Raw genomic sequence first — 27,440 nt, 5'->3', positions numbered from 1 at the left:
GCCCTCTGCCTCTAAGCAGGGTCATCTCATGGGATCCCTGGGGCTCCCAGATGCTGTTTTTTGATGCTATTTCTTAAGCCTCAGTTTTTGTAATAAGGCTGAGTGAACCAATGGGCATAAAGCCTTTAGATCTAGGAAGAAGAAAGTTCACAGAGATCCTGGCAGTATTCTTGTTTCCCTGAATGAAGTTGGCAGGGGGTGTAGGAAAGCTGAGAAGAGGTGAGAGGAGAGAGCCTCTGCACAGAAAAAGGAGCTGCCAGGCCTTTAGGAAAAGGAGGACAGTGAGGGGCAGACCTGGAAGACATGATGACGTGTCCTCAGCAGCTCAGTAGGTCAGGAGTCAGGGTGAGGCTGGAGGAGCCCGAACCTGCTCTGTGGCTTGGCCACCATCCATGTCATGGGAAGGACCAATCAGTCCTCCTGTTGCCACCGTTCTAGCAAGCCCACATCCTCCCAGTGCATCCTTGAACATACACAGTGGAGGATCTCCCTCCACCCCAGCTCTATTTTCTCCCCCATATAGGTTATAGGAGTTGCATGGGGAGGGGTACAATAGCATGGGCCAACATTTCTCAAGTACCTGTTCTGCCAGACACTGCCTGGCCTTGGACATCTGTTATCTCACTTAATCCTCACCCCACAGCTATGAGGTTGGTACTGTCTCCATTTTATAGATGAGGAAACTGAAGCTCAGGATTAAGAAATTTGCCCAAAGTCACACAGTTTTTGAGAAAAGAAGCTGGGGTTTGAACTAAAGTCTATTTCACTCCCAAACCTGTATTCTTTCTACTGAACCACCATACTTGCTCCCTGAGGGCTGGGTACACACTGCTGCCTCTGGACACCCACGATGGCAAGCTTAGTGGCATCAGTTACTAGCAAATATCACCCTGGGCAATAAGCAGTGGCCATTGACAAAGCAAATGACATCATAGAGTAGAACTACTAAGCTAGAAAGAGTACAAATTCCCCATTTCCTTGGACATGTTTTTGAAAGTGAGTGATGCTTGACTCAGATGAGAGTGATTGGAAGGGTGATTTGGAAGGGAAGCAGTGGTTGGATTCTTGAGGTTGGCTGTTGTATTGGTTTTCTATTGCTGCATAACAAATTTCCCACAAACTTAGTGACTTAAAACAACACAAATTTATCATCTCAGACATTACCATTGGAGCCCAGCTTAGCTGGGTGCTGGCTCAGAGTCTCAGAGTCTTTATTTCAGGCTGAAATAAAGGTGTCATCCAGGATTCCAGTCTCTTCTGAGGCCCAGAGTCCTCTTCCAAGCTCATTGGTTGTTGGCAGGATTCAGTTCCTACAGTTGTAGGACTGAAATCTGGTTTTCTATTTGGCTGGCCTCCATGGGTCACTCTCAGCTCCTGGAGATCTTCCTCAGGTTCCAGCCATGTGGCCTTCTCAGACATGGCAGCTTTACTTCCTGAGAGCCAGCAAAAGAATCTCTACTTCTAAAAGAAAGTCTTGTATAATGTAACATGATCTGCTCACCTTGGTAATCTAATCAGAGGAACTGCTATCCCATCATATTCACAGCCTGCCCATACTTAAGGGGAGGCATGATACAGGGTGTATATACTGGGAGCTGGGAATCTTGAGGGCCATCTTAGAATTCTGTCTACCGTGGGTATTTTAGTCTTTCCTTCATGTTGTTGTGAACCAAATGGGACTTCAGACATTCACTGTTCCCAAATGACTGTGCCACAGAGAGCATGCGCTATCTGCTAAAGATTCTGACACATCTCCTTGGATGAGGGGGCTTCCATATCACTGAGGGAACTGTCAGCAGTGTGGGCATGGAAAAAAAGTTGGGAACCTTGACATAACCAGACTGAACATGGCTAAAAATGGAAGATGTCTAAGGGAGCAGTGCATATTTTGTGATAGTCCAGGGTTGCAAGATGGGGTGCTCCCCTCTTCCCCTGGATATTTGAGAATGACTAGGTTAGATGGTATATTCCTAGCTGGAGCAAAGCCTTTGGTCACAGAAAGCAGATTTGAGCAACCTTAAACTAAAGGAGATTCTTTGATGCCTGAATAACTGGGGTGGCTGCGACTAACGCCATTCCTAATGGCAGCGGGGTATAGGGGAGGGATCCTTCGGTTGCAATAGTATTAGAGCTTATCATCTGGTTGGTGAGCCAAACACACAGACAGCTAATTGTGATGATGGAAAAGGAGATAAATGCTGTGACAAAGGTACAAACAGAATGCTGCCTGCATGTATGGGATAATCCTTCTGAAATGGTATTTGAGATGGTCTGTGGCTAAGATTTAGGAAGGAAATTTCAGGCTGAGAGACCTGTGGGCGAAAAAAAACATGGCAGCCCGAAGTGTTCCAGGGAATAGAAAGTGGTCTTCTGTGACTGACCCATGGGATGAATACAGGGCAGAGCCAGAAAAAAAATTAGGGTTTTCTCCTTAAGGAGGGAAGGTGAGCCAGCAGGACTTGGGGGTTCCTTGGATGTGATGGATGAGTGTAGTGGATTGAATAGTGTCCGCTTAAAAGTCATGTCCACTGGAACCTCAGAATGTGACCTTATTTGGAAGTAGAGTCTTTGCAGATGTAATTAGTTAAAGACTTTGTGATGTGAGATGAAATCACAATAAATTTAGGGTGGGCCTCAATCCAATAACTGATGTCTTATAAGAAAAGAAGAGGAAACAGAGAGACACAGAGAGAAGGTGATGTGAAGACAGAGGCAGAGATTGGAGTTAATGCAGCCACAAACTAAGGGACACCTGAGGCCACCAGAAGCTGAAAGAGGCAAGGAAGGATTCTTCTCTAGAGCCTTCGGAGACAACATGAGATTGCCAACACCTTGATTTCAGACTTACAGCCTCCAGAATTGTGAGAGGATAAATTTCTGCTGTTTTAAGCCGCTAAGTTCGTGATAATTGGTTATGACAGCCCTAGGAAACTCATACAGTGCAGGAGAACATTCGAATTCAGAATGGACCTTTCGAGTTTAGTGTTTCTGTTAGATCCTTGTTGGGGATTGCCAGTGGGCAGCTGGATGTGTGAGAAGAGCAGTTGGAGTTAGAGATGTCGATTTGGGAGGAATCCATAAAAATTGGTCATGGAAAAGTCAGGAGCAGATGAGATCACCAGAGGAGCGGGTTTGAAGCAAGAAAATAGGGTGGAGGGCAGAACCTAAGGGACTACCTCCATTGAAGCGGTGGAGAAGGGAAGAGAAGGCTGAGAAGGAACTACTGTCCAGGAAGGAGGGATTGCTCAGTCATATCAAACAGTGTAGAGAGTTCTAGAGGGTGTGGATGGAGAAGCAATGCTGGTTGGAAAATTCTTTGATGATCAGTCATTTCCATACCATTATTGCACTGGGTAAGAGGTAGGAGGTAAAAAAGTAGACAGCAAGTATTGACTACTCTTTTAATAGAGTTTGATTGTGAAGACAATCAAGGCAAGACAAGGAGAAATGGAATGGATTGTAGATGGAGGAAGAAACATAACCAAGGGAAGTTGATGCTTATTTGTTTTTTAAGAATATGGCACTTTTCATCATATTTTTAGGCTGCGGGAAGGAAGCAGGGAGAAGATGCAAATAATCAATGAAACAAGTTTCCAGAGAAGAGACTTACAAATATTTTTTGCTGTGTACCTACTATGTGCTAGGCTCTGTGCTGTAGTTTACCTGAATGATCTCATTGATCTTTTCAACACTCCTACAGAGTAGAGAAGGATTGTCCCCATTCTAGAAATGTGGAAACTGAGGCTGGGGGTGGTGAAATAATTTGCCCAAGTCAATACCTCTCAGACTGAGCCCAGGTCTGCTGACTCCTGTGTCTCAGTACTTCTCGTTGTATTATTTTCCACTGGAATAAAGAAGGCAGTGTCTTTCTCTGATTCGCAAAGAATAAGAAGCAGCATAAAAAATAAGCAGAAGATTTGCAATGGAGGAGAGAGAAGTGGTAGGTGTTTCTATCACACAGTCTGTGTCCTCATTAAACTATGAATCAGAGTTACCAGCTTCGAGGGAGGAAGGGTGAAGCCGAGCACAGGTCTTGAGAGGGGAAGGGATTTAGGATGACCTCAGAGGTGAGATACAATAGGGGGTCAACCAGGGAGAAGGAAAAGACCTTGCTTTACAGTTAAGGCTCCCCTAGGATTAGTGGGCTGGATTTTTAGGGACGCTAACCTGCATGGGGGAAGCAGTTTTATCTCAAGGTAGACATCTAGCTGGAAAGATTTTAGTGACAACTCTGAAAATGCCCTGAGCCAGAGATACTGCTGATTTTCACCTGACATGCTGCACACACCAGGGCTCTGAGAAGCAGCCATCAGATATCCCAAGGGGATTATCAGTCCCAACCACTGCTGAAGGAGGAAACGCTGACCCGCCTGGAGTCGCTGTCTAATCCGGGTCTTCCCACTGCTTTGCCAAAGCCAGGTGCACTCCCAACCTCTGGCAGGGTTGCCATTCTGATATGAAAATAACCTAAGTCCCTGTCTCAAAAATAATAACATCTGCTAATTTGCATGGGGGTTTTGCATTTCATGTTTGGGTTTAATACCCAAATGCTAAAATTCTTTTGTTTGACCTTAGGTAAGTGGTTTAGAGGTTCAACCGATAAAAACTCCTTGCGGGGTTCCACTCCGATGCACCCAGACCCAGCTCCCCACCCTGGACGGCTCTGTTCTCTCACCACCTGGTCCTGGTGCACACGCTGGATTGACCCTCATATGAATTATGGGTTAAAAAGGACAAATCCGTTGACCTGAAGGCTTGTTATTTTTAAAAGGGTCTCTCAGCAGGTGCATCTCCCCAAGTTCATGTGTCGATCGAGAGCTTTGCCGTGGGGCTCTGAGCCGCTCCGATGCCTCCAGCGTCTCAATTCACAATGACAGCCCCTCCTTGGAGCTCCCTGGGACTAAGTGTGAGGGCCACAGTTGTGGAGTGAGAGGCTTGAGAGGAGAAAGCAAAGAAAGTGTTAATGAATAATCACAGGGATTATTGTGCTCCATAAAGGCAATTACGGGGATTGATTGTTTCCACGTTTCCTTAGTCACGGCTCAGCTTGCTTGTTTCGCTCAGATTAAGACAGATGAATGCCGAATGCGTATAGGTGTGTGATAGCAGAAGTATCAATGGCAAGTCCAAGGCCTCTGCCTTCTTGTACAGATGCTACCAGGGGTCTCAGCTTGGCTGAAAGGGGATCATGGTCGTCGTGGGGATGAAGCACGTGGGGTGAGGGTGCATATTGTGGACTGAGGGATTTTAGGTAATGCATTCTCTCTGCTTCCTCCCTGTGCGTGGTGTAGTGAGGTGGTTTTCCAGCTTGAGCCTGCATCAGCTCTGAAGCAGCTTGTTAAGCTCTTCATCGCCTTCATCCCCACAGTGGGTCTGGGGTTGGGCCCAAGAATTTGCATTTCTAACAAGTTCCAGGATGCTGCTGTTGCTGCTGCTGCCACAGGTTCGGAGACCCCACTTTGAGAACCAATGGGGAAGTGATCAAGAGCATGGACACTGGGACCAGGCCACCAGACCTTTCAATCTCAACTCTGCTACTTAACAGCGGTGTGATCGTGGGCCATTCACTTAACCTCTCTGTGCCTCCATTTCCTCATCTTTAAATCAGGGATGATAATAATAGTACCTGCTTCCTGGGGTGGTTACAAGGAATAAAAATTAGAACTTGGAAGCACTTAAACCAGGGCCTGGTTCAGAGTATGTGCTCTATGCATGTTGGGTAAATAAATAAGAAACCATCCTCTTAAGACTGTGAGCATATCGGTCGGAGTCTCATTTCTGCAACACCTGCAGCTCCCCGTGGAGTTGCTGGGTCATTGTACCCATTAGTCTTCAATCCCATCTCTGGCTGAGAAAGTTAATGCCCAGCTCAGTCCCAGCAGGAGGAAGGTTACATCAACATCCATCAAAATCCTCTTCTCAAGCTACTTGCACCCTTAAAATCTACTGAATACGTAGAATGTGACTCAGTGAGACTGGACACTCAGGTGGTGTGCGTTTGGAGTTTCTCTCCCGTGTGGGCAAGAAGAAGGGCGGCCTCTTATGGTCACACACAGCTGCAGCCCCATACTGATTGCTGCCATTCGTTGAGTGCTTACTCCATGCCCAGCACTGTGTGCCTTACCCACGTGATTTTATTGAACCCTCACAATGTCACTACTAGGTAATAATTATTGTCCCTGTTCTAATACTGCAGGGGTTCAGAGAAGTTAGATGACTTATCCAAAATCACACAGTTATCAAGTGATAAACCCAAAATTAAAAGCCTAGTCTGTCTGACTCAATAATTTATGATCCTAAAGTTCTCCCACCCCCCTAGGTTTATTATGAATATTTATATAAAGGTTAAGGCTGTGTCCCCAGGTATCCAGCAGTGCAGCGGCTCCCCAAAGGTAAGCACCCCAGAACTAGAATTGCCTCTGTCTCAGGAGTTTGCTTTTCTAAGCCGGTGGTAGGATTCACAGAACACACTCCTTTTGAAAATGTCCTCGGCGACTTGCCTTCCATTGCTGGTTATTCTCTTGGGCCTGACCTCTGGAAGAAATTGTGTTCACCTTGTCAAGGCAGCATTTCTGGTCTGAATGTGGATACTGACCTAGTATCTTAACATTTCTGCTCTAGAACAGTGCTCCCACCCGAATGGTCAGGTGAGCAGCCAGGGGCTGTGTTGAAGATGTGAAGAGAGAAAAAATATTATGCTAACGAAACTTTACTTTTTTTCATAGTGTTCCTTTCTGCCGAAATTCTCCATTCATATAGAAACCAAGTATGAGGACAACAAAGGAAGCAACGACAGCGTGAGTAGCGCCCACCCCCCTTCCGTGCTGTGCTCACCTCTTGGGCTCTGAGAGTCACAGTACTTTTCACAGCCCCTGTGTGGCCAGGGCCATGGTAGGATCTGTGCCTGGGACCTCAGAGAAGTTCTGAGGCCTGTTTCCCTGGGGTTTCTCCCTGGAATGATTTTCTTGTCTAGCTTTTCTTTCTTCTCATTTTTATGTACTTTCTATGGGCCTCTGTGCAGAAATCTCTGTAGAGTGATTGTCATCAGGGGTTGTGAGGATGGTGGGGACCTTGGAACCCCAGGATTTGATTTCTGATCATTGGATTGAGCACACATCTTCTCAATGGTTGTTAACGTTTACTTAGAAAAATGAATACACTCAGATGTATGTGTGTATATTGTATATATTTCCTGGACTGTGCTTATGTTCACATATATACGCATGTACACACATATCCCCCTTTAAAATCAGGGTGTACCCCTCCTGCAAAATATTTATCTCATGAGGCATTCTGACTCTTATTAAATTTCAGCCAAGTACTTTGTTTATTAGTATTGCTTAAAATCCATCTTCTGACCTGGCTTTTACCCCAGACTCTTTCCGTCAGCGCAATACGTTTCTACATTCCATTCTCTTTGAGAGTGAATGTTTTGACCTACCGAGAGCCTCGTCTTGAGATTGGGCTGTGGGTCCCATCAAGACCCATTGAGGAAGGAGCCTGGATCTAGAAGCTATAGTGCTTCACCTATTAATTTCTACTTCATTTACGTGTTTTGCATTTGTGGAGAGTGATGAAGATTGAAACTATGTCAAAGTGGGCATAGAGAGTTTCTTGACAAGGTGACCCCTTTGGTGCCTTCACTGAGCCAAGGGGATGCAAAACGGGGTGCAAGCAGTTGTGGAAGTACCTAAGTGCCATGAAGCAAGATCTAAGGACTCGTAAACATTGTCAACTTGAAAACCTTCTTTCATGTGAAAACCTTCTTTCATGTGAAAACAGTCACTGAGAAGAACTAAGAAACCCTCTAGGAGGGACAGCTTTGGCCATGCCTACTCTGTGGTTCTTCGTGTTGACATCTTCTAGAAACATCTTCTAGAAACTTCCTTCCTGCCTATAGCAGGAACAAATTCTCCTAGAAGTTACGGGTGTATTTGTGCAGGACACAGGTTGTCCTATTCAAGGTTGAGTCTGCCTTGACGGAGCTTGAGTGGTTCCCAAAAGGTGTCACTCAGGAGGACACTCATTCATTCACTCATTCAGTATTTTTTTTTTTTTTTGGTGAGGAAGATTAGCCCTGAGCTAACATCTGTTTCGAATCCTCCTCTTTTTGCTGAGGAAGATTAGCCCTGGGCTAACATTCGTGCCCATCTTCCTCTACTTTATATGTGGGACGCCTGCCACAGCATGGCTTGATAAGCGGTGCATAGGTCCGTGCCCAGGATCCAAACCTGCGAACCCTGGGCCGCCAAAGTGGAGCACATGAACTTAACCACTACACCACCGGGCTGGCCCCTCATTCAGTATTCAGCGAGGGCATATCAAGCACCTTCTATTTATATATCATTGTATGAATTGCATGGATGGTATTAAAAATGCAGACTCATTTCTCAAACTTCAGGTACTCATAGTTTAGCTGGGGGGAAAACCAACGTATTAAATGACTAAAAACATAAGCACAGTAGTGGTCTCCCCTTCCTTGCATGTGAAGAGTCACCACGGGTCACCCTTCAGAATGCAAAGAGCTTGAGGAGCGGCATTCAATAATGACCCATCTATTTACAGGGACTGAGTTGGCTGGTATCTGGTCACTTCAGCCTCTTGAATTAAGTTAGAAAACCCGGAGTTTATCAGGAGTCAACAAACTACTTTTTTTGTAAATAAAGTTTTGTTGGAACACAGCCACACTCACTCATTTATGTATTGTATAGGCTGCTTTTGTGCTACAACAGCAGAGTTGGGTAGTTGCAACAGAGCTCATAGGACCCGCAAAGCCTAAATTTACTTCCTGGACCTTTCCAGAAAAAAGTTTGCTGACTCCTGGTTAGAGAGACTCAAATCAGAACAGCACCCACCAGATCTCAAAATTTGACCACTTCATAGATCTCCCCACCAGCTATCCCAGCCAAATGCCTTCCCCAGAGTTCCTGGAACTTTCCAGAGAGAAGAATGCAGCTGGCAGGGGTACTCTTTCCCCAATAAGTTCAGGATCCCCAATGGTTAGCATCCATTGGTGGTTGGTGACCTCAAGGGAAAAGTTTAGGACCATCTCCTTGTTACCACCCTGAAATCAGAGGTGCTTTGCTGGCCCACTTCATCAAAGCCTCGTTGTCTAAAATAGTGTTACACAGTGTTTAACTTGAACCTTGTAAAATAATGACTTGTTTCTGATTGGAAAATTAACACATGGTTATTAAAACTTGGAAAATGCAGAAAAAAAGAAAGAAAAACCGCTAGTAATCCCATAATTCAGAGATGATTGCTGTTAGCATTTTGATTCATCATGCAGATTATTAATGAATTTATTTTTTAACCAGTTCCCCTAAAATTGAATCATACAATATGCTGTTTTTAACATGTCATTAAGTGTCCTTTACAGTATGATTTTTAATGGCTGGGCTGCATTCCATTCTTTTTATTTATTTATTTTTTTGTGAGGAAGATCAGCCCGAGCTAACATCTGCCAATCTTCCTCTTTTTGCTGAGGAAGACTGGCCCTGGGCTAACATCCATGCCCATCTTCCTCCACTTTCTATGGGACGCCGCCACAGCATGGCTTGCCAAGTGGTGCATCGGTGCGCGCCCGGGATCCGAACCGGCGAACCCTGGGCCACCCCAGCGGAGCACGCGCGCTTAACCGCTTGCACCACCGGGCCGGCCCCTGTGTGCCATTCTTAAATGTGCTCTTTATTTATTTTATCATTTTATTTATTTATTTTTTCCCCCAAAGCCCCAGTAGATAGTTGTACGTCATAGCTGCACATCCTTCTAGTTGCTGTATGTGGGATGTGGACTCAGCGTGGCCGGAGAAGCGGTGCGTCGGTGCGCGCCGGGGATCCGAACCCAGGCCGCCAGCAGCGGAGCCCACGCGCTTAACCACTAAGCCACGGGGCCGGCCCTTAAATGTGCTCTTTAAACAATTTCTGGTCACTGGATATTGAAGTGAGCTTGACCATTTTGATGTAGCTGTGGCCCATCAGGCACAGTGATACAGATCAAATGTGCCTGAACTGCTTTCCTGGGGACAATCCAAAAATATGGAGGGGGGAGATTTTTTAAACATCTTTTAGTCTTTCCAAACAAATTCCCTATGCTTTCTCTTTTTGTCTATGGTTCTGTCCTTCCTCAAGAATAGTTAAAAACTGCTCCATTTGTAGAGGTGTGAAGACATGATCCTTATAGGTTGACAGGACCAGGATAACCTTCTGGTTTATCCTCTGCTCAGTTCAAATAGTCAAAAAAATTCACATAGTTATCGTTTAGTATCTTGTATCCCTTTTGGCAGGTGCTAAGTTCTTTTTACTACTCTCGTAGGAATTTAAAATACCAGGTTATCGGGGCCCGCCCAGTGGCATAAGTGGTTGAGTTCACGTGCTCTGCTCTGGCGGCCAGGGGTTCGTAGGTTCGGATCCCAGGCATGGACCAAAGCACCGCTTGTCAAGCCATGCTGTGGCGGCATCCCATATAAAGCAGAGGAAGATGGGCATGGATGTTAGCCCAGGGCCAATCTTCCTCAGCAAAAAGAGGAGGATTGGCCACAGATGTTAGCTCAGGGCTAATCTTCCTCAAAAAAATAAAATAAAATAAAATACCAGGTTATCCATCCTAGAGTCAGGATGCATGCTTGGAGTCAGCATCCCCTGCCCATGCCAAGGGCCAGGCCTCTCTGAGACTTAGGCTGGCCTGTGAGAGAAGCAATGAAGCCCTGGGCACTTGTGTGCAGTCCTTGTCGACACAATTTGCTCCCTCTGAGAGAAGTGCCAGCTATCGTACTCTGCGTTACCTCCTTCTCCCCGACTTGCTGACTCTGAGATTGCCTGTGGGATCGGCTCCTTATCTCTCTGTCATGGCACCTAGCCTGCCCGAGTCCAAGCCCCGCCATCTTGTTACACTGAAGAGGCCCTAAATGTGTTTTTGCCCAAGTTCCCATCGCAGCCTGTGCCTGGCTCTGCTCCATGGATCCCCAGGTCTTGCTTCTGAGGCCACTGGACCAGACAGGCCAGCCCCAGCTTGATTCGACTTCTTTGCCAATTCGCCTTCCTCTCATTTACATATTCAGCAGCAGCTGTTGGTCACCCAGCTGGTTCAAGGTTGGTCACTGGGAGGCAGAAAAGGAAGACTTCATTGGTTTTCATTCACACTTGTTAATGCTTGAAAATCAGAACACGAGAAATATATATTTATGTAATAATACTTTAATTATTAAGAGATAGCTTTGTCCAGGGGTTCAGAACTAGAGTCTTAAGCAGATGGCGTGTGTTGGCATGCTCTTTTTCTGTCCAGGAAAGAATATGGAGTTTTCGGTGGGAGGCCGAGTTGCTAAAGAAAGCAGTGCAATAGTGGATATTTCTCTTGTCTCAGTGCTTTGCCAAATGATTTAATAAATTCAGTTCATTTCTTTGCATTTTCTGGGTGTCCACTCTTATCATTCAGCTACCATCTTTCATACTGCTATCTGCACCCTGTTTCCTTCCCTACCTGCCAAAAATTTAATGAAATTGATGATGATAAGAAACAATAATTAAATTGAAAGACCCTAGTGATAATTATATTGATTAGTGATTGAATAGAGTACATGTTCTTATCCCTTATCAATTACCATGTAAGTAATTTTTTACATGACCCAATATCTAGTAAAAAAAAAAATAGTGGTGGGATGACTAGATATAAATATCTTCTCCTTGTTAAAATAAAACTAGTGTATTTATGATTGTAAAAACCTGTAAATTGTGATTACGTTAACCAGGACACAATGGGGAAGTTGTCTTAAATTGAGGCCCATTTATTTTATGCATATACTGATGAGAATTATTTAGGCCTTAATTAGTGCTAGGGAGGATGGCACCATGCCAAGGGGAGGTTCGGTTGTTTGTCCAAGGCTGTAAATCTAGACGTGGGAGAGCCAGTGCTTAGCACTCAGGTGATGGCTGCTGCCAGGTTACTGTCATTCAGCTGGGTTAATGGGGGCAGCCTTGCTTTTATTTCCTCTTCCAAACAGAGCAGGCACCATTTAAAGCAGTGGTTCTCAACCTTGGCTGCACATTGGACTCACCTGAGAAGTTTTAACAATGGCTCATGCCTGGGTTCCACCTCCGGGGATTCTGATTTAATTGGTTGGTCTAAACCAGCCAATGCACAGTAAGGATAGAACACTATCCCTCTAGGAACACTGAAGTCTCCAGTTGGGAGTGTGTGCAGTTTTAGAGAGGGGACCCTCCAGTTAAACCTGGTATGTTCTTCGAGGGTATAGGATATGCCATCTCCACCCCATCTGAGGATCTAGACCAACGGTTCTGAATCATGGCTGCATATTGAAGTCACCTGGGAAGCTTTATTTATTTTTTTTGGTGAGGATGATTAGCCCTGAGCTAATATCTGTTGCCAATCCTCCTCTTTTTGCTGAGGAAGATTGGCCCTGGGCTAACATCCGTGCCCATCTTCCTCTACTTTATACGTGGGACGCCTGCCACTGCATGGCTTGATAAGTGGTGCGTAGGTCCACACCTGGGATCCAAACCTGTGAACCCCGGGCCGCTGAAGCAGAGCATGTGAACTTAACCACTATGCCATCGAGCCGGCCCCTTTTTTTTCTGCTTTGTAAGGAATGTTGGCCCTGAGCTAACATCTGTTGCTGATCTTCCTCTTTCTGCTTGAGGAAGATTGTTGCTGAGCTAACATCTGTGCCAGTCTTCCTCTATTTTTTTGTATGTGGGACACCTCCACAGCATGGCTTCATGAGCGGTGTATAGGTCTGCACCTGGGATCTGAACCTGTGAACCCCACGCTGCCAAAGCAGAGTGTGCGAACTTAACCACTATGCCGCCAGGCCAGTCCCTCACCTCGGAAGCTTTAGCACTCTCTGAGCCACCATCCCACCCCTTGGGATTCTGATTTCATTTGTCTGGGGTGGGGTCCAAGCACTGGGATTTGTAAAGCTCCCCCAGGTGAATCTAAGGGGTGTCAAGGCTGAGAACTATAGATTTAAAGGAAATATTAAGTGCTATTTAAAACCAACACTTAGGAAATCAAGTTCTCCAAATTTCTTCACTTCTTCAAACCCGTGGAAACAGACCAGTTTACAAAAAGCATGTCTATAACCATCACCACCCACCCACCCACACAACAAAAGGGCCTTAGGGCACCATATTTGTTCTCGTTAGCCATTATTCCTCAGCAATGAAATTCCCCTGATCAGAGGGAAACAATGTCCAGTTTAGTTCCTGGAAGTGTGAGGCTCTGTCCTTCACAGAGCTCTCCTTGGGGGTTGCCTAAAACAGGTATTTGGAATTTATTTAGTTTTTAGTTGAGCTGTGTTGTAATGAAAGAACACAAACTTGTTCTTTGTGAAACAAAAAGATCCATGTTGAAGTCCCAGCTCTGTGAGCTTAAGCAATGGAGTCTTGGTTTCTTCATCAAGAAAATATAGGAAATAATGCTTGCATCACCGTGTGGAGGATTCATACAGGTTAATTTACCTGAAAGCACTTCATAAGCTGTAAAGTGCTATACGAATATTAGGTATTGCTTTAGTTGTGATCATACCTGGTGATTAACTACGTTAATGATGATTTCCCAGTGAGACTCTGCTTTTGTCTGAATTGTAGTAAACCATTTCTTGTTCAACAATTTTGAGTACCTACTATGTGCCAGGCATTATACAAGGCAGTGAGGATACAGCAATAAGACAAGGCCTCCACTACTAATGGAGTCAGGGAAGCAGGTAATAAGCAAGTAAACAAACAAAGGATTCCAGCTGTAGTAGGTGGGAAGAAGGCAGTAGATAGGCTGGAGGGGGAGCTCAGCTTGAAGCCGTGTGGTCAGGAAATGCCTCTCAGAAGAGGTGACAAATCCCTGTGAGACCTGAGGATGGGAAGAAGCCAACCATCTGAAGGGTTGTCCAGGCAAGGAGATTGGTATGAGCTGTGTCCCCCAAATTCATATGTTGAGGTTCCTCAGAATGTAACTGTGTTTGGAGATAAGACCTTTAAAGAGGTGATTCCGTTAGAATGAGGCCATTAGAGTGGGCTTGAATCCAATCAGACTGGTGTCCTTATAAGAAGAGGAAACTTGGATACACAAAACTGGGGGTGTGCAGGCACAGAGGAAAGACCATATGAGAAGGACCGTGTGAGGACACAGCTAAAAGGAGGCCATCTACAGGCCGAGGAGAGAGGTCTCAGAAGAAACCAAACCTGCCAACACCTTGATCTTGGACTTCTAGCCTCCAGAACTGTAAGAAAAGAGAATTATGTTGTTTAAGCCACTCGAACTGTGGTATTTTGTTATGGCAGTCCAGGGCAAAGGCCGCAGCCCCTGACACAGCCTGACATATTCCAGGAACTGTCAGAAAACCAGTGGCCAGACCATTAGGAGTGAGAGCAGACCCTTAGGAAATGAGATCGAAAAAGTAGCTGAAGCCAGATCGTGTAAGATCTCTGAGGCCATGGCAAAGAGTTTAGATTTTAGTGCAGTGGGAAGTTATGCAAGGATTTTAAACAAAGGAGAGACGTGATATTTATGGGGTTTTAAAATAAACTTTTTAATTTGAAATCATCTTAAATTTACCCTCAAGTTGCAAAGATAGTACAGAGTTCTCATATACCCTTTACCCAGCTTCTCCTAATGTTAACATCTTGTATAACCATGTTACATGTTTCAAAACTACAGACTTTATTCAGATTTCACTAGTTTTCCCACTAATGTCCTTTTTCTGTTCCAGAATCCAGTTTAGGATATCACATTATATTGGGTGATTTATGTTTTTAAATGTTTGCTCTGGTCATTCTATGGAGAATGGGTGGTAGGACAGTGAGAATGGAAGTAGAGAGTCCAGTTGGCAGGTCATTGTGATAATCCAGACCAAGATGATGGTGGCTTGGGCTGGAGAGATGGCAGTGGATAAAGAGGAGAGGGATATATTATGGAAACAGATTGCCTTTCTGTTGGGATTGATGCATTGGTGGGGGTGGGGAGGCAAAATGAGGGTGATCTCAGGATTTCCAGCTTTCTCTGTTGACCCTGAATGGGTGGTGGTGCCATTGCCATGGTGGGGAACAGTGGAGGAGAAGCAGGATCTGAGGGGAAATCAAGAGCTCCATTTGAGACACAATCAGTTTGAGGTGCCGCTGAGACTTCCAAGTGGAAATAGCAGGTAAGGAGTTGGATATATGAATCTGGAGTTCAGAGAGACGTGTAGCTCATGATTCAGAGATGGAAATGAATAAGATTATCTAGGGAGAGGAGTGACAGAGAAAAGAAAGTTCCAGGTGCTCCAGGATGGAGAGCATCCCTGGTCCTGAGGAAGACCTTCCCATGGCTTTCAAGTCCAGCTTTTGATTATTATCCTATCTCCTTGGTTAAGACTCATTTTCAAGCACTGAGTTGTGCTTGGTTTTAGAGAATTAAATTATTTCATTTAGTTAACTACAAAGGTCTACCTGAGAATTCTAGTTTCTTCTCCTGGGTGGGTGCCTTCTTTGGATGAATTGAGTAAACACTTCAATGCTTTAACTTGGCTTGTGTTGCCTTAGAGAGATAGCTAGAAAAGTCCTCTTCCTGACCACCAATAGCTTCCACTGGGAGTTACCAACTGACAAAGAGGGAATTTTATCATCTAAAGAGAGCTCTATTTATTGAGGGTTTGTTATTGCAATAGTCATTGTGAAGTTTGTTTCATTATTAATATTAGTATTTGTATTTTTAACATCAAGAGGGTAACATGGATGGATATAGAGTAAAATAATTTATTTACACATTTCCATACGTACTAAAACTGATTTGTAGAGCAAGGGTGCCAGTGAGAACTATAGAATCCATTTTACAGGTCTCTGAAGCTGATTATCTTTTCCTTAAATGGCTTCTAATTGAGGATTATAGAAAGAAAAAAGCATTTGCTTTAATTTTAGACATGATCTCTGATGTCTTCAACTTTTATAGTTCTGTTTTTAACCTTAGATTATTATAACCAGCCACCTACAAAATCTGCAATTTTCTCTAATAAGTCAGTACATGCTAAAATGAAGTTTGTACAGAACAGCCCCATTTGCAATTTTGAAGGCTTTATATCTACTTTGGTTCATGAAGTGGGAAGTCAGTGGCCTTACTCACTCTGTGTCTAATAGTATCATTTTGAGGACAATGGAAAACAGATCCTGTTTGATTCCTTAAGATGTTGTCTTTGCTCTTTGTGGTACAATTTGTGATCTGAGAGCTGCAATGTAAAAAACAGATGAGTGAAAGGAGCGTCTATCCAACATGAGGACTAGCTTTCTGATTCTCAAAGTTAGAGTTACAATGCAGGTTACAGTTAACGATGCATTCAGAGAAGCTAGAACTTATTACTAGTAATCATTATTATTAATAGATATAGTTTCAAGTAGTATTTGCTTTCTCTCCACGCTTGGTTCACCAGTGCTATGGTAAAACCAAAAAGGCCTACCTGTGCTGACCTGTTGGACCTGTCAACTAAAAAGCAAATTTGTTTGTTATTTTATCTCAAAATGAGTTTATTGGGGGATAGCCAAAAGAATTGCAATTTGGGATGTGCATGCTTTGGCAAACCATAGGAAAATCTAGAAAACAAAGGAGCAGAGCTGCCTTTATAGAGAAAAGGGAGGAGTAGGGAGGGGCTGTCCTAAACAAAAATCCGTTGGGGGAAAGAAGTTCAGAGCGGCAACAGTTTCCCATTGGCTGGGCTGTGGCGTTTCCCATTGGCTGGGCTGTGGCGTTTCTCATTGGCTGGGCTGTTGCTGGGTAGGAAGAGAAATCTTCCTTCAGGAGTAAGGTAGTTTTACTTCCTGTCGGAGATGCAAGCATCCCTCTCTGGCTGTTTGGTGTAATTGACAGTGTGTGACAGGGTGTGAGAGCTCTCCCAACTCCAATTTAGTTAAGGTTTCTTTTGTTAATTTCCACAGTACTAAGGGTTAGGAAGACAAAGACAGTTAACCAAACTGGTCAAAAGCAGCATAAAAGGACAAGGCTGAATCATGATTGGGAAACCAGAGGTCAGAGCTAGAAAAGCCATACCAAGTATCAAGATGTGGGTGACCGTTTTACACCTACCATAGTAATAATTGACTCAAGCAAGAGTCATCAATGGATGCTAAAACCGTTGAGGGAAACAGTATTGGGGAACAGAAGTTCACACTCTCTCCAAGTATCACCCCAGAGATTATGTCTTAATTACCAACAATGGAGAAATCTAGTGGATACCATCAAGTAAGCAAATTTTGCATCATCAATAATAGGATAGACTGACATAATGTGCCTCCCATTGTGATACATGGAGGACACAACATCACCTATGGATTATTTTTGCCAAACATGTTTACCCTGAATTCAATCAAGAGAAAATAATCAGACAAATCCAAATTGAGGGACACTATACAGAACAACAAGCCAAAACTCTTCAAAAAAGAACATGTCATTAAAGACCGAAACCAAACCAAAACAAAACAAAAACTTAGGAACTCTCATAGATTAAAGGAAACTATGGGGCCAGTCCGAGGTGTAGCGGTTAAGTGCACGCGCTGTGCTACTGGCGGCCCAGGTTCACATCCCCAGCACGCACTGACGCACTGCTTGTCTGACCATGTTGAGGCCACATCCCACATACAGCAACTAGAAGGATGTGCAACTATGACATAACACTATCTACTGGGGCTTTGGGGAGAAAAGGGGGGAAAAAAAAAAGGAGGACGGTGGGCAATAGATGTTAGCTCAGGGCCGGTCTTCCTCAGCAAAAAAGGAGGATTGGCATGGATGTTAGCTCAGGGCTGATCTTCCTCACAAAAAAATAAATAAATAAAGGAAACTAAAGTAATTCAACAACTAAATTTAATGCCCAGTCCTTGATAGAGTCTGGATTAAGGGAGTGGGCTGGTGCAGGTGGCAAGAAAAATTATTATTGGGACAACTGGGGAAATTTGAATATGGGCTATATGTTAGATAATAGTATGGTATAGTATTGAGTCAATATTAAAAATCTTGCCTGTGATCATTCTTTTGTGGATATGTAGGAGAATGTCCTTGTTCTTAGGAGATACATGCTGACATATTCGGGAACAAAGTTATTTTGCCACATGCTCTTACTCTCACATGGTTTAGCCAAAAAAATTTTATTTACATATGTACTTTTTTCTTCTTAAAAACAAAAGTCTTATAAAAATTGAGGAACTACTCATGTTGCGATGAGATGTCAGATAACTTACTCAAGGTTACACAATGAGTCTTTATTTTTCTTTTTCTGTAGCAATGAAGCAGAAGTTTTCAGTCTTCTCTCTTTTCAGTGATATCCTGATTTCATTAAGAAAACAGAAAAAAGAGGCCGGCCCTGTGGCGCAGCAGTTGGGTGTGCGCGCTCTGCTGCTGGCGGCCCAGGTTCGGATCCCGGTCGCGCACCGATGCACCATTTGTCAGGCCATGCTGTGGCAGCGGCCCATATAAAGTGGAGGAAGATGGGCACGGATGTTAGCCCAGGGCCAGTCTTCCTCAGCAAAAAGAGGAGGATTGGCATGGATGTTAGCTCAGGGCTGATCTTCCTCACAAAAAAAAAAAAAAAAAAAAAAAAACAAGAAAGAAAACGGAAAAAAAGTAGCCTAATCATAACTATTATCAGCATCAACATTGATTCTATTCACCCAAAAGATGTTTATGAAGAGGAGATTTTTTGAATTGCGAAACCCTGAGTGATTTTACACTCTGGGTTGTCTCCTGAAGTTTTGAAAAGACAGACATAGATGATTCAGAGTAGACTTCTTTTTTTTTTTTTTTTAAAGATTTTATTTATTTATTTTCCCCCCAAAGCCCCAGTAGATAGTTGTATGTCACAGCTGCACATCCTTCTAGTTGCTGTATGTGGGACGCCGCCTCAGCATGGCCAGAGAAGCGGTGCGTTGGTGCACGCCCGGGATCCAAACCCGGGCCACCAGCAGCGGAGTGCGTGCACTTAGCCGCTAAGCCACGGGGCCGGCCCCAGAGTAGACTTCTAAATGTACAACCTTGCTGAGGGTTAGAACCCAGGCTACGTACCTCCCCAAATGTTGCTATACTACCCTATTTGGGCCTCCCTCACTACCGCACTTATCGTGCTATATAGTAATTGCTCATTTAACTGTCTCTCCACCTCGTTTAAAGCTCTCTGATGGTAGACACCTTTATTAATACCAACACAACTTTAAGGCACCTAGGAACAACCTAACTTTTATAGACCAAATTATTATTAAAGAGCATCACAAAGACCTAAATAAATGATAAAAACTCCATGTTCACGGATGGGAAGACTAACTACAATAAAGAATAAGTTATTTCCTAGGGCCGGGCCCGTGACTTAGCGGTTAAGTGCTCGCAGTCCGCTGCTGGTGGCCTGGGTTCGGATCCCGGGTGTGCACCAACGCACCGCTTCTCCAGCCATGCTGAGGCCGTGTCGCACATACAGCAACTGGAAGGATGTGCAGCTATGACATACAACTATCTACTGGGGCTTTGGGGGAAAAATAAATAAATAAATAAAAATTATTTTCAAAAGAAGATTTTCATCTTTAAAAAAAAAAAGAATAAGTTATTTCCTAAATTAATCTCCAAATTAAATGTAATTCCAATCAAAATCCCAACAGGATTGTTGTAAATTGATTACAAAATTAAAATGGAAGAATTAAAAGTCCAAAAATAACCATAACAAATGTTGAACAGAGAACAAGAAGGGGAGATTCATCATACCAGATAACAAAACCATATTAAAAGAGTGTGGTATTGGTCCAAAGATAGAAATACACGTAAGCTGGTAATGGGAGTTTGATACATAGTAAATAAAGCATCTCAAATCAGTAGGGAGAAAAGACATTGGGTCATTTTCTCAGAAAATGTCATTGGGTCAATTGACATTTCATATGGAACAATAAAATATTAGATCCCTACCTCATTCTATATTAAAAAATAAACTCCAAAAGGAGTTTACAAACCTAAGTGTGGGAAACCATCAAAATCATTTAAGAATATATTGTTTATGGATGTATTTACATATTGTCTGAAATAAAAAGTTTATAAAAACATGGACCAGGTTCACACAAATTTACAATAGCTGTCAGCCTGGTGTAGAAGGGAAAGGAATCAAATATGACACGTTTACATGTGTTCGTTTTGAGTGGTGAGTATTGGCTGTTTGTTATTTGATCCTTGGTATTCTTCTGGATGTTGATCTTTTGAGTTTTGAAAAAAAAAATTTATCCAACTCTTCTGTTCCATGAGACTAAACCTCTCCTATTTTCTGTGATCCATTCTCAGTTCCTGTCACTTTGCAGTTGTTTCCCAAATGTTTGGGGTTTGTTTCCCCTCATGAGACCTAATTACTGTGGGAAAACAGTGCACTTCACTTAAAAAAAAATAAGACGCAGCTTTCCTGTTTATTTACCTAGAGCTTTGTGTTTATGTTTGTTGAGCCCAGTTCTTGGTACCTCGGTGAATGGATTGCTCACAACAGTTGGTGGCCAACAACCTTTGGTTGGAGCATTTTGGATGAGGACACTTAAGGAATCTGCCAAAAGCTAGCAGCTGGCCAGGCCCATTTAGCAGAACTATGTACTAGACTCAGAAAGCTCACCAGCCTTGGACCAAACAGTGTCCTACGCAGGGGTCTGGAGCTCGATGATAATGGGACTTCATTGTTGATCCTCCCCAGCTGTGAAAAGGGGAAACCGATGCCCATTTCAGGATTATTGTGAGAATTCAGTGAGATGGTGCATGTCAAATACCCCATAAACAGTGGTTCTTTCCCTCTCTTTAACTTCACTCATGCTTCATGGAAACCGCTTCAGAGCTAGACTTGTGGAAATCTGCAAGTGGAGAAATTAATAGGGGGAGTTCTTCTGGAGAGAAGGTGCTAAGTTCTCACATTTTCGAAGTCTGCAGTCCCTACTCCTTTTCCACCATCGAGGATGGGGCACCCTCAGACACAAGTTGAGAAGTCACACGTCCCCGGGAGCTTTGGAGTTCACTTTTCTAAGGTGGAGGGAGTGGTCACTGGCCGGAGCCCTGGACCCTCTGCTTAGTGGCTTTCTGTCTGAAGTTGGGAGTTCTGGTTTCAGAGGCAGTCCTTCTTTGGGTCTCACTCACCTGTAGGGGATCCTGATTGACACATCTTGGCTCCAAGAGGTGACAGCCACCTGTCCTGTTGCTCCAAGGTAGTAATCAACAGGATAGAGGCAGAAGGGTGAGGGGATGAAGGCTACAGGCACTGGAGTCAGACCATTTGGGTTTGATTCCTGGGTCAGCTGCTTAGCAGCTGGTTAAGGCATGTTACTTCAGCTCTTTATGCCCCTGAGAATGGGTATGACAATAGTTCCTACTTATCGGGTACTTGTGAAGATGAAGTGTGTTAATCTCGAAAAGCGCTCAGAACAATGCTTGGTACACACAGTACGTGCTTAGCATGTTAGCTGTTATTGGTATCTCCATATTTCATCAAGTTTAAGTTAACCATTGTTTTTCATGATTTAAGAGCCCTAAAAAGGAAATGCATGTTAAAGTTGATGGCATCGTATGATTATAACTGGCAGCATTCTTCTTTTTGGTGGTATAACTGATAGTGTCTTAGATTCAATGAATTCATCAGGTGACGTCCTTCACAGGATGTTGAGAGATCTGAATAGTGAATTTAAGCACTGAATAGTGTTTACATATAAAGCGTAAACACTGTATTGGATTCTGCCAAAGAAAAGTTGTTGAATAATCAGCTTTTCAGTCGTTCAGGCCTGGAAGGTCGTTTGTTAACTTTTTCCAGGGCACTGACCAACTTCCTCGTAATGCGAATGACTTAATAGAGTTCTGAATAAGGGAACAGTTGAATCTTCTCCACTCGTAGGTTCAGAGCCATCATCTTTGTAAAATGGATTTCTCTCTAAAATCCCCAGATGCCATCTGTCTGATAAACACCTTCAAGGACAAAGTCTCTGCTAGTATTTTAGTCTTTAAAAAAAAAGTGGGGCAAGGGAATGGTAGGAACTGACCTTATGGAAAAGAAGTTAATGATTTCCAATGGACATGGTTTCAAAGCAATTTTTCCCTTTCGATGTACTGAAAGCATTGCTTCCATCTGCTCCTCTACTTATATGCAGGCTCTGTGTTTTAACCAAGCAGCATGTCAGCTTTTGCCCATCAAATTCTGTACTTGATCTTCTGAGACTGATAGCAATTCTGTCTGAACAATATTAAGCTGTTAAATAATATTTAAGTCGTATTTCCCCACTAATGCCTATTGAAGGCCTGTTTATAGTCCATCAGACTTTACAGCCATTTGGTACATAAACTTATTAAATATAAACTTCACAGAGCTGCATCTGAAAATCTTTCATCTTGCTCCCAGCCCTTTAAAGAGATGGTCATAAATACCTTTGGAATATGCAGACCATTATGTGGAGAATTTTAATTCTCTTCAGCTTTGCCAATCAGGTTATTAATAAATAGATGTTGAAAAGCATCAACTAAATGCCATCATGAAGTAGATACTCAGGAGTGAAAGCAAATAATTGACCATTTGGTGCTGAAATATTTCATTATCACTCATACCGAGGTTCAGAGGAAATCAGAAATCTGTCATGAGTTTGCGTTTGTTATTAACTCAACTTCACCTTGGTTGGCATATCAAAACTCGAGTGAAATATTGAAATGAAATATGAAATGTATTAGGGAAGGTCCTCAGGAATGAAGGACACTGGAAAGATTGATTTTTATAGTAACTTAATTTTGGTCTATGGGTGAAGCCTTGTTTTCGGCACCCGGCTAAATTTGCTTAGAACCACCTGGGTCTCTTGATATAGATGATGTTAAACCAGATACACCAGTTGCACACATAGTATGCCTTTGTTGAGGCTTTTTGTGACAGTTTGAAATAGAAAACAGTATTGCGTAAAAAAAGTAGTCATGTAATACTCAGGAGTGACTTAATATTCTGCTTTGGCTAAGAGTTCATGTCTGCATATTGCTTCCTCTGTCTAAGATTTGCTGTTACTATTTCAAAAATCTTACTATTGGAAAAAATATTCTCTCTTGTACAATAAGGATAAAAAATTAATTAGTGACTCCCTCTGGGTACACATTTTTTAGAGTTATGTTTTTTGCCAGATTTGTTCTCTAGCTGCCCTGAAGACTTTGTCTTCTGGTACCCCGCTTGGTAAGTTTGCACCATGGGGTGTTGAGGAACAGAACGTACAATGGGTAAAAATTATCATTATGCACTGTGCAAACAGGAATGTCCACTGTAAAGGACTTTCCCAACTCTGTATGCTTTATCTTGTATCAAGCCAGTGCCCCTGCAGATAACAGGTATTTAGTTACATTCGACAAAGTCAAGAAACGGTTTTATTGGGCAAAACACTGAGGGACTTGAACAGGTTTCTTCTGCTGCAAAGTTAAGGTGATATACTTGAAGAGTCTTACAGTGCCTCAAGGGCAGTCAGCATCAGCCTTAAGAGATGGAGGAGCTGGAGCTATTTTCAGCAGACCTAGATCTCCTGATGTTGTTCCCAACCATTACTCTAAACGGAGAAGAATGTAAAGTCTTCTGGTTTAAGGACTGTTCCCTTGGGTATTCCTTATTCCCTAGAAGTGTAGTAAATTCTTATGTTTTAAAGATTCTTCCCCCTGGATTTTCCTTGCCCCCTTGGATCAGGGGTTCTTATTTTTTTCGGGGGAAGATTCACCCCAAGCTAACATCTCTTGCCAATATTCCTCCTTTTTTTCTTCCTTTTCCCGCCTCATTACATATTTGTGTATATAGCCCCAGTACATATTTGTGTATAGTTGTAAGTCTGGATCAGTTTTTAAAATGATAATGAATGTTCTAAACCAAGCAATTGTCACAGTTCCTACAGGTAATAGATGTTTAGTAAATATCAATTACATCTTCCTTGATCCCTTTGTCTTCACTTCCCAGTAGGAATCTGAGAAGTCCTTTATTTTGCATTGAAAGGAGAAGATGATCTCAAAAATGCATCAATTTGTTGTACAAGAAGCATTTGTTGAGCATCTATTTGGTACCAGGAGTTGTTAGTTTGGGGAGGCAAGTACTGTCATTGCAGCATAATGTCGTAGATGCTCTAGAGAACACAGGAGGGAGGATGGGACTGAAAAGAAAGGCAGGATTGTGATGCAGGAAGACACTAGGTGAGAAAACAAGAGACTTGCAGTAGATCAGATAAGAGAGAACACAGCCCAAAATTTAAAGCAGTGACAGTAGAAATAGAGAGGAGAGAATTAATTAGGAAGAGGGAGAGACATTGGTGCCTAATTGGATTTAGGAAAGGGATGGGACAACTGGCTCAGGGGTCTGGGATAATTCAGGTTTTTGTCATGTATAGGTAGTAATGCCATCAACTAAGACAAGGAATTTTTTTTTAAGTAGTTCAGGAGAGGTTGATGAGTTCAGTTTTAGTCCAGTTGAGTTTGAAGTGCTCATGAAAAATTTAGTGAAAATAACTAGTAGGAAATTTGATCTATAAATCCAAAGCTGAGACCTCGAGATATAGATTTGGAAGTCATAAAGCAAAGGTAGTTTGAAGCTGTAGAAATGGGGAGGATATTACCCAAAGGATATGTGAGGGGTAAAGAGAGAAGAGCGGTAAGGATAGAGCCTGTGGGAATATCGACATTTAAGGGGAAGGAAAAGGAAGAAATCCCATAAAGAGATGAGAAGGGGCTCCCTGTGAGATGGGAGGAAAACTGGGATATTACGGAGTCACAAAAGCCCAGGAAAGAGAGAATGCCAGGGAAGAAAATGTCACCAATGATAACAGCAAGAGAGTTCAAGAAGATAAAATTTAAAAGGTTCTGTGAGATTGAGCAATAAGGAGGTCATTGGTGACCTTTATGAAAACGAGTGAAATGGTGGGGGCAGAACCCAGCTTTCAGTATACCAAAGAAGAATTCAAGGATGCTTGGCTCTGAAAGGAAGGAAAGGAATTGAATCACAAGGGGACTCAGGGTTGAGGGGAGAAGCTTGTGGAAGACTTCCCATCTTGGTGGAAAACAAGTTCGTGTTCTGATGCCTCTCCTCTGTTCCAAGCACATAGCAATGACAGATAAAACACAAAAAGAAAACCAAAATGCTATAGCTAGACTCATGGATCAGAAATGGGACAGAAACTTGGGAGGATGGAGGTGCGTGGAGTGGCCGGCCTCTGAGTCTGGGGCAGACAGTAGCAGGTGTTGATGTGAGTGTTAGAGGCAATGGGACTAAAAGTGCTCTCTGCAAAACAGGACCAGAGCCAGGCTCACTGTTTGAAGGAAGAGGTGGAGATGGGACTCTTCCACTGGTGAAAGGAGGCTGAAAGAATCCCTTATGACTGCTGCCTTGGCCATGGCCATGGCTTATTGTACTGGATTTGCTCTTGGAAGTCAGCTGTAAAACCTAAAGATTGGTGCAAGGAATGGGGGAAGGAATGAAGGTAGAGAAAGACAGAGCACAAGAAACAAAAAGCTTCCCACTCAAAATGACCCCACAAACCAATTATTAAGAAAGATAGGGCTGGCCCCATGGCTTAGCGGTTGGGTGTGCACGCTCCGCTGCTGGTGGCCCAGGTTCGGATCCTGGGCGCGCACCGATGTACTGCTTGTCCGGCCATGCTGAGGCCACGTCCCACATACAGCAACTAGAAGGATGTGCAACTATGACGTACAACTATCTACTGGGGCTTTGAGGGGAAAAAAAGGAGGAGGATTGGCAATAGATGTTAGCTCAGAGCCAGTCTTCCTCAGCAAAAAAAAAGAGGAGGATTAGCATGGATGTTAGCTCAGGGCTGATCTTCCTCACAAAAAAAAAAAAGAAAAGAAAGATGGGGGGCCGGCCCCATGGCATAGCGGTTAAGTGCGCGCACTCCACTGCTGGCGGCCCAGGTTCTGATCCCGGACGCACACCGATGCAACGCTTCTCGGGCCATGCTGAGGCCGTGTCCCACATACAGCAACTAGAAGGATATGCAACCATGACACACAACTATCTACTGGGGCTTTAGAGAGAAAATGGGGGGAAAAAAAGGAGGAGGACTGGCAATGGATGTTAGCTCAGGGCCGGTCTTCCTCAGCAAAAAGAGGGGGATTGGCATGGATGTTAGCTCAGGGCTGATCTTCCTCACACAGAAAAAAAAAGAAAGAAAGATAAGGGCCAGCCTACTGGCATAGCGGTTAAGTTCACACATTCTGCTTTGGTGGCCTAGGGTTCACAGGTTTGGATCCTGGGCATGACCAGTGCACCGCTTGTTGAGCCATGCTGTGGTGGCGTCCCGTATAAAGTAGAGGAAGATGGGCATGGATGTTAGCCCAAGGCCAATCTTCCTCAGCAAAAAAGAGGAGGATTGGCAACGGATGTTAGCTCGGGGCTAATCTTCCTCACAAAAAAAAAGAAAGCCAGTATGATCTATAGTTAGAACATGAACTGAATGCAAATGGAAATAACTGCATAGATGGATCTGATTAAAATAATATGTTTGTGCTGCTCCAAGGGAAAAATAAGGAAATAATGTCCATATTAAAAGAATGAGAAATTAAGAAATAAAAACTAACAACAACAAAAAGAACAAGAACTGAGAATTTGAAAAAGAAGCAATTATGGGGGCCGGCCTGGTGGCCTAGTGGTTAAGTTCGGCATGCTCCGCTTCGGCTACCTGGGTTCGGTTCGCAGGCGAGGACCTACACCAATCGTCAGTGGCCATGCTGTGGTGGTGACCCACATACAAAATAGAGGAAGATTGGCACAGATGTTAGCTCAGGGACAATCTTCCTCAGCAAAAAAAAAAAAAAAAAAAAGCAGCAGCAATTATAAATTCAGGAACCTAGTCAATAAAATGACTCTGCAGATAAGATAAACGCTAGACATAACCAAAGAGATAATCAGTGATTTAGAAGATAGTATTGAGGAAGACAACCTATTTCATGGCACAGAAATATAAAGAATTTTTAAAAAATAAATAGCTAAATGGGGAGGAAAAATTGACAGGTGCCGTATGGTTATCTCATAAGACCAAAAAAATACAGTGGAGGAAAGAGCAGAAAAGCGGTGTGAAATGATTGAAGAGTTTTCTAGAATTGACAAGAGACATGAATCCTCAGATCTAAAGTACACTTTGAATGATAATAACAATGGCTAACACTTATGGAGCACTTATGTTCCAGGCGACAGTCTGTGTGTACTTTCCATGTATTAACTCACTAATCCCCTAATAACCCTGAGATAAGAGCATTTTTCATGTGAGCAAACTGGAAAAGAGAGAATGTGTGTAACTTGCCCAAGGGTACACAGCTACGTGGTGGATTTGACCCCAAGCAGTCTGGCTACACTTTAATACCCTCTAAATACTAAGGAGATACACAAAAATAAATCCATACCTTGTCAGGCTGTAATGAAATTGCAGTGTATAAAAGATGTTTTAAAAGCTCTTAAAAGCTACTTCAGA

The 27,440-nt window shown here is 43.3% G+C and overlaps 1 protein-coding gene across 1 annotated transcript in view; it reads left to right on the top strand.

Annotated features, from left to right (window-relative positions):
• PITPNC1 (phosphatidylinositol transfer protein cytoplasmic 1) overlaps positions 1-27,440 on the top strand; it is a 243,697-nt gene that overhangs the window by 147,681 nt on the left and 68,576 nt on the right. The window contains exon 5 of the mRNA XM_004432670.3: positions 6,726-6,797. Coding sequence (XP_004432727.1) covers positions 6,726-6,797 — 72 coding nt within the window. The remainder of the gene's footprint in view (positions 1-6,725; positions 6,798-27,440) is intronic.

Source organism: Ceratotherium simum, chromosome 16, assembly GCF_057802395.1.
Source record: "Ceratotherium simum simum isolate JZ-2026a chromosome 16, ASM5780239v1, whole genome shotgun sequence".
Lineage (NCBI taxonomy): Eukaryota > Metazoa > Chordata > Mammalia > Perissodactyla > Rhinocerotidae > Ceratotherium > Ceratotherium simum.
The sequence above is the reverse complement of the archived record's forward strand: the minus strand, read 5'-3'. Positions and strand labels throughout refer to the sequence as shown.